This window comes from Cannabis sativa, chromosome 2 (genome assembly GCF_029168945.1).
Source record: "Cannabis sativa cultivar Pink pepper isolate KNU-18-1 chromosome 2, ASM2916894v1, whole genome shotgun sequence".
Taxonomy (NCBI): domain Eukaryota; kingdom Viridiplantae; phylum Streptophyta; class Magnoliopsida; order Rosales; family Cannabaceae; genus Cannabis; species Cannabis sativa.
In genome coordinates this window covers 18,099,968-18,108,401 of record NC_083602.1, presented here as the reverse complement: position 1 = coordinate 18,108,401, position 8,434 = coordinate 18,099,968, and the positions used below count along the sequence as shown (strand labels likewise).

Here is an 8,434-nt window from a genome sequence, read left to right as displayed (position 1 = left end):
TACCTGGGTCCAGAGTTAGTGCAAAGGACCAATGAAGCTATTGATAAGATCAAGGCTCGGATGCTTGCTTCTCAAAGCAGGCAGAAAAGTTATGCTGATCCGAAGCGCAGAGATGTCACATTTCAGGCAGGGGAACATGTTTTCCTGCGAGTTTCACCCATGAAGGGTATTAGGCGCTTCGGGAAGAAGGGTAAGTTAAGCCCTAGGTTCATTGGGCCATTTCAGATACTCGAGAAGGTCGGGCAGGTAGCGTATCGGCTAGCCTTACCACCAGCGTTATCAGCTGTTCATGACGTATTTCACATCTCTATGTTAAGGAAATACGTGTCAGACCCGACTCATGTCTTGAGTTATGAAGCCCTTGAACTACAACCAGACTTATCCTATGAAGAGCAACCTGTTCAGATTCTGGATAGAAAAGAAAAAGTTCTTCGCAACAAGACTATTGCACTGGTTAAAGTGCTCTGGAGGAACAGTAAGGTGGAAGAAGCCACCTGGGAATTAGAGTCAGATATGAGGACTCAACATTCAGAGCTATTCAGGTTAGATTTCGGGGACGAAATCCTATTAACGAGGGGGATAATTGTAATGACCGCTCCAGTAATGTGGATTAGTAAAGGCAATTAGCACTAATTTTTATTATTTTATTATTATTTGTGAATTAATTTTGAATGTGGACCCCAATATTTAGAAATAAATATTAGAGTTATAATTTCTCAATTCTGGAGATTTTATTAAACTCTAGGGGTATTATTTAGCTTATATGTGAAATATGTTAATTTTGTAATTTTTGCTTGGCGACAACGGAAAATGCGATGGATGGCTAGATTGATCACATGGGTAAGTTTAGAACCCTATTTCATAGTGGGGAATATTTTAGAGAAAATTAATTATCGGGTTTGGGCGGGGTTATGGAAATTGACCATTTTACCCCTAGTTTCAAAGAAATACCCTAGTTTAAGTCTAAAGGGCATTTTAGTCTTTTATTAAGGTGAGTGAGGTGGCTGCCTAGGTGTTTGACACCTAATCTAAGTTAGTTTTTCAGCAAAGGGTTTTAGGGAAAAACTCTTGTCTTTTGTGAAAAAAATTAAGAAAAAGGAAAAATTAGAAAAATGCTTTGTTCTTGAATGCTCTCTCTCTCTTTCCTTCGGCTGAAGCAAACCAGGGCAAGGTTCATCATTTTCATTCCATTTTTCTGGGAATTAGCTAGAATTCAAGGAGGTTTCAACTAAGGTAAAGCCCTAGACCTTTGTTTAGTTGTTTTTAAGCTTTTTATTTAGGTTGATTATATGATTTTTGGTGTTGAGAGCTGTTAGGTTTTGAATTGCTTAAGGTTTGAATTTTGGGGTTAGGTTGAGTTAATTTGAGTCCCTAGTTATTGTTTTTGATGCTTGAGAATGATTTTAAGCAAGCTTGAGTTTTGAAACTCAAGCTTTGAGCTTTAATGGCATAAATTGAATTATTGGTTTGTTCTGTGATTTGTTGGTTGGAAATGGATGTTTATACATTGTATAGGTATACTGGAGAGTTTGGTAAAGTTTGGGATTGAATTGAATCAAGGGGGATAATTTTTTTGGTTCCCAGCAGCAGAACCGGAATTCCGGTTCTGGGTGGCTTGTACCAACCGGTCGACCGGTTGGTGACCCAGAACCGGGATGCCGGTTGGGAACCGGTCTACCTGTTGGGGGATTTTCCAGAACCCTAGTTTTGGCCAATTTTGAGATATTTAGGGTATTGCCATGAGGTTTATCGATAGGGAAACTTTTAGTTTCAAGTTTTAAGTCCCGGAAAGTGATTTAGCGAGTCACTCATCTGTGTTACCATTATTGTGATTAGGGCATCCATCTAGCACGTGAATTCCATTCAGGTTGGCCAGCACACTTGAATTCGGAAAACAGGTAAGAACTGTGTATAATGTATGATGTGATTATCTGAATGTATGTATATGTGTTTGTATATGCATGCTTGAATTATGTTAAACACTACCAACACTTGTATGAATAAGTTATAGAGTGTATTGGTACAGTGATTGTTGTGATTATGAGTACGATACAGTGATACCAACACAAGCATGGAAAAATGCTAAGGTGTGTGGTACATCACTCAGTGTTACTCAGTGATCGGGATAAACCCTACCAACACTCGTACAGTGAGGTGCGATGCGTATGTGGTATAGTGGTTGTACCCTGGTAATGAACGTTCATACTCATCTGTTAAGCTCTGTAAATAGGTGTATGGGCGCCTATTTACAGGTCGGAAATTATATGGTATGTTATATGCATTTCTTACTGAGTCTGTTGACTCACAGTTTCTGCTTCCATGTGTAGGTAAAGGAAAGGCGAAGGCTGAACAGGAATGAACCTGAGCTCGGGTGAGATTGTACATGTCAAGCGGCGCGACCTGGAGTGTTCGGTCTCGGGACATCTGGGTGTTATATTTTGAAAGTCGTTGTGCGACCTGTGAATTATGTATTTTGAAATGTAAAGTTTAAAAAGTAAATTTTACGAAGTTTGAAATCGGGATCCCGGGATTTGTAAATATTATATTATTTTACAAAGTTTAATGTTTAAAGCAAAAATTTTAATTTAACACGTTTTTCAAGAAATTTCTTTGATTAGCAAAGATTGCACAATAATTGAAAAAGCACTGTAGCGTGCCTTAGCATTAGGGCGTTACAATAAATATATAGTTGTGTAGCTATTATTAGATATGGAATGAGATAATAAAACTTTTTTCAATTAGAAGATTAATGTACATTTTACTATTAATAACATACATTATTATAACACAACTATGTTTTACTTACTAAATATACTGACATATATTTTATTTTTGTAAAACAATTCGTTCAAATAATTATACTATTTTAATTATTAATTAAAATAAAAAACTAAAATATTAAATAAAACTAACACTACGTGGCTTGGCACGTAACAATCACCTAGTATATATATAAGTATAAACAAAGAATTTGTTTTCGTAACATAATATTCTCAAATTATTTATAAAAAGAAGCATTAAAAAAAGAGAGGAGCTCACCATCATATTTTTAAAAAAAATCATAAAAATATATAAAAAAAACCAGTACAAATGACAGGAAGAACCAACTCATCAAATTAAGCTCTAGCTCTCACATGACATAGTCATGATGATAAGTACATGATTGCATGAGCTTAATTAATTTATTGAAACTAACAGAAATAGCAAATGATCACCTTATAACTAATTGAAATCAAAACATTGCTTGTGAATTTGCAACGGATTAATCCTTATTGATAAAAATAATTAAACATGCATGATATGAAGTTCCAAAACCAATAGTGTTTGAATCAGATCAATCAATATTTTGTAATGCAATTTTGAACAGATGAAGTATTATCATCATCTTTTGGTGGCAGCTTTTCGTTTCGAGCAATGAAATCCATGTTGAACGTATTCAAACCCGTGAAAATTCCGTCATTCAGCTTGTGGATGATGACAGTTCCGTCATGTAGAATATCGCGCTGAGTATAAGAGAAGGGAACATCACACATTCCTTGTGTCGCTACAAGAGTAACTATTGTTCTTGTCATAGGAGGCACTTTTACCGTGTAGGTAGATTCAGTTGTAGTTTCAACTGTATTAGTTTTTTGCCATCCAACTGTTCCGGTCAACTCATAAGAACATTCAATCTTCTCTTTAGCAACCAATGGAATTTCATCAACTTCGAGAGATGTTTGGACACCTACCTTTAGGGAAACGCTAGCGCTGAAAGTAGTAGAGCTTGAATTCTTGTAGGAAAATGTGAGGCTTATAGTGTTATCCTCTTTCTCGTCGTGGTTTTCAGCGGATGCATGGGCCTTTTCTAGGGCTTTGACATTGTAGATCCTTCCCTCCTCTGGTCGAAAATCGATCCCGTATATACTCCTAGAACCAGCGGTCTCAAGCACTACCAACTTCGTATAAGAGTTAATTTTGGGACCATTGGCCTTAAGAACATCGGTGTATTTATCATCAGTACAAATTTGGATGTATCTATCCTCGCTACTTGTGTAATTTTTATAGAGGAGGGCCACAGCGCTGTCGGCGACTTTTACAGGCCAAAAAAGTGAGGTGTTTGTGTCGCGGTAATCAGCTACAGCACTTATCCAGCCATAATCAACACGGGTCCAGAACATTCCAGTGGAAATGTTCTTTATCCGGATATAACCATCACCAACGACAAAGATCTGATGTGCCACACTCGCATCAGTAATGTCATCTGAGTTATACAACATAACATTGTAATGGTCCCTATTGCAACTGAGATATTTGTTATTGGGGCCAAGGAAGGCGACAGTAGCAGTTTTGGGAAATAAAACAAGCGACTCCCAATCCAAGATATCAAACTCCGTCATTTTATCACCACCATCAGCCGGTGGGATGCTTGAAAACGCATACAAGCTATCATGATAGAATGCAGTGCAACGCTGAGTGGCAACATGTGTAAATTTGAAACTATTATCACTATCCTTGGTTACTTGGAACCAGGTACCTGGTTTTTCAGGCGAATCTTCTTCTATGGGGTCGTCAGAGGAGGCAAGAATGAGCCACGGATCATTTACATTATCCTTGTTGACTTGCATGGCCAAGAATTTGTTGTTGTGGCAGCACCTTATGTGAACCCATTCCGGGTTTTCTTGTGCACTTATTAGTTCGAATTTCACCAAAGGACTCGTAATGTCCTTTCCATCAAAAGCCAAAAACGTTGGTGGCACCCCTTTTGCGACGCTCTCTTTCTTAGTTATATGTCGCAAATAGGTGCTGTCGTAGTTATATGTATAGCTCTTGAAAACTGATTTCAGAACCACAAACCTTGGCCATCCACTAGATATTGTAGATGATGACATTATTATCTATAGATAATATAATATCCTTTGCTCACAAATATATATACTCAGTAGTAATTTGGGTGAGATTGCTAAGTTGATATATGTAAGCTATATATTTATAGGGCACCAAAAACAATGGATCAACGAGATATAGATTCAATAATCATTACGCGTCATTATCTAAATAATTATATGATTACTATCATAAAGTGGAGAGTACGTGATATCAATTGTTTTTATTATTATTGATAATTAGAGTATGCTAATATTTAATTTCACGTCCTACATTAAACATAAATAGCTTGTTTAGTAGGTCGTATATAATAGTTGTATTATATTAAATAACAAGTAATATTACGTATTGATAATACATTGTATTGTATTAATTATTATAATCATGATAAATATTAATGCAATGTGAAATGTATTATCTAATACATAATAAATAATCTGTATTATAGCTTGTTTTATAATATTTACAGAGAGTTTGGAGTAAGTAACCCTAACCCCGGATCTGATGCCGACGTCGACTAAGATTCAGTTTCAGACCTTGGACCTGGCCCCGACCCCGAATCCTAGGCCCAGACCCATACTCGGATCCGAACCCTGACCCGAACTCGCACCCTGGCCCAGATCCCGAGCCGGCCCCAAACTCGGACCCCGAACCTTGGATCCCGATGCGAACCACGAACCTGGACCCCGACCTAGAACCCATATTCGAACCTGGCCCCGGACCTCAGATTCAGACTTCAACCTAGACCCGAACCCCGACCCTGACCCGACCCTGATCCGGTCGCAAACCCAATCACACAGACCCTAGACCCGGACCCCCACCTAGATCTGAATCCCGACCCGGATCCCGAACTTTGACCCCAACCCAAACCCCAGTACTCTTGGACCCCAACCCGGATGTCTTGGACCCCGACTCGGACCTGGTCCTGAACGGGGTTCGAAGTTAGAGTCGAGTTTATGGTAAAGATAATATAATTTTATATAACCTATTAATATAAGTTATACCAAACTTGTATAAATAATATTAGTACAGTACAATACAATCCAACACAATACAAAAATACAATATAATACGACATACCAAACGAGGCCAAAAGTGACATGTTATTTTCCAATTGAATAGGCTATAGTATTCAATTTTTTATTATATTTTAAATTGTATTCCTTTACAAAAAAGAAAATATTATATATAAGATATTTTAATTGTTACATCAAATATGTAATCATAATAGGTTACATTTACTTTTAATCGTCCTTGGATCATTATTAGACCATTATGATTTTAAAAATTTACTAAAAATAATTAATAAATTATTTATAACCTGATACTTAACGTGATTTTATTAATTTCCTTAAAATAAAAAAAAATAAAAAAATATAAATATTAATTTCTAAAAATTTTTTATTAAATATGTTAATTAAAAATTTAATTTATTTTAAGTAAATTATTAATTTAAATCTAAAAATAAAATTTTAACATGACATGTTATAGTAAGTCATAAAACTGTGTTAAACTTTATTAAAAGTTGACACATCAACTAATTTAATTTATATTAAATATGTTAACAAATTTTGTTGACTTTATTAGAGATTTAATATTTTTATAAATAAAAAATTAATTAACGTATCAAATTTTGATTAGTTTAACATAGTATGAGACACCAGTTTTAATAAGAGATCTTGATTCATGTATATATATTTGCTGAATCAGCAGTGAAATACATTACAAACATATCCAAAATGGTTACAGTAATTATTGACCGAATAATCTGTAATTTTTTTTTTTTTTAGAACGAATCACTAAAACTACAGAAGATTAATTATATCACTATCTCGTGAATTTCAGTTAATCTCCTCCTTCAAATATACATATAGTATTATCTTTATATAATAATATTTATAATTAAACTAATATATATCTATTTCTATTCTATATAAAGTGTGCCTATATAACTGAAATTCTTGGTTTATGAGTAATTCATGGGTGGTAATTTATTTTTATTTAATAAAATAATAAAATATTATTTATATATAATAAAATAATAATAAAACAAATCCCATTAATATTTGAACTGATATTTGATGTTAAATATTTGAGAATCACAACCCATTTAAAAAGAAAACAATTTGATACTGTGAGACTCTCAATTAAAAAAAAAAAGTAATATGCTCATCAAATTTGTATTTATTTTTAAACATGGTGAAAAAATGAATTATCTTTCATATTATTCAACAGAGTAAAACAAGTTTTATATTGGTTTACTATTCAACAACCTTGTCAAGAATTCTTGTAAGTTGTAACCACAAAATTGCCAAGTCAAACCAACACTTTCATTGCAATATTCACAGACTAACTACAAAATTATTTCATAACATTTACAGAACCGCACACCCCAATCATCTTTAATATGGACGTATCAGAAGCCAGATCATTAACCTAAATTGGTTAGTTCTATTATGTTTTGGAACAAATCGTCTATAATATAAAAAACCCCAAGTTTGAAGCCAAATCATCATACTTGTATCTTTTTACATTGTTCAGGAACCAAGATTTTAAAACACAATTGTTACCTCCTTAAGGTCAACCCACTCCCAAGTCTCATTTGCTGTATTTAATTATATCATAGACCAAAGCATGCCGGCCCTGTAAATAATAAGAAAATCAAACATGGTTTAAATCTCAAGGCAATAGAGCCTTTTCCGTTAAATCTCAAAGATACATAAATATACATGATAAAAAAGCCAATCTAAGAAGTGGGTGCCACGTTAAAGCTAAGGAAACATTAAGCAACTGTTAGGTTTGTTTTACAATTTATGGTGTTTTAAAAGAACATATTGAAACAGAAACACATAAAAAAACCTCCACATCATTTAATTTTTTTAAGGTAGTGTTTTACTAGGGGATCTAGCGAGTTTCGCCCCTTCGCTAATGGCCTCTAAGAGTTCAAATTCCAGTATTGTATAAATCTTCAATTTGTTTTATTTCTTATATTAAATGAAATTTTGCTACTTTTTTTTCTTAATTTACACCTTTATTGTTTATATATTATTAGGGACATTCATGAAAATTAGGGTTTCTTTGAAATATACAATTAATGAGCATTACTTTTTGATCATAGTGTGTTTTCCATGGCTGAAAACCTCAATAATCTCTATCATTTGATATCAAATAAAATAAAATTATCATGATGTATACATTATGGATATTTAATGAGTAATTAGTGTGTTGAAATTGTCAAGCTGATATTTAGAATTGTTTATAATTGAATTGTTTCTTTGTCAAAATTAATATTAAGTATATTTATATGTTTATAGGTTTATCTATTTTCTCTTAGATCAATTATGCTCATATAGCAATAGAATCATACTCAGATAGACATGTTGTTTTCATTTTGTAATTTAAATCTTCTTAGTCATTATTTAGTTCACTTAAACCTTTTCCGATTATGCTAACTGAAGTTTTGTTTCTTTTAAGTACTTCATTATAAAGATCTATATTACATGTATCATTTATTTTTGACTATGAGGAGGTGGATTTCTTTATTGGGAAACATATAGCGTGACAAATTATT

At 33.7% G+C, this 8,434-nt stretch overlaps 1 protein-coding gene across 1 annotated transcript; it reads right to left on the bottom strand.

The window, feature by feature from the left end:
* Positions 1-3,338: 3,338 nt before the first annotated feature.
* Positions 3,339-4,868, bottom strand: LOC115720035 (uncharacterized). Its single transcript, XM_030649200.2, has one exon. It carries the CDS (start codon positions 4,866-4,868, stop codon positions 3,339-3,341), a length of 1,530 nt encoding a protein of 509 aa, XP_030505060.2.
* Positions 4,869-8,434: the final 3,566 nt, after the last annotated feature.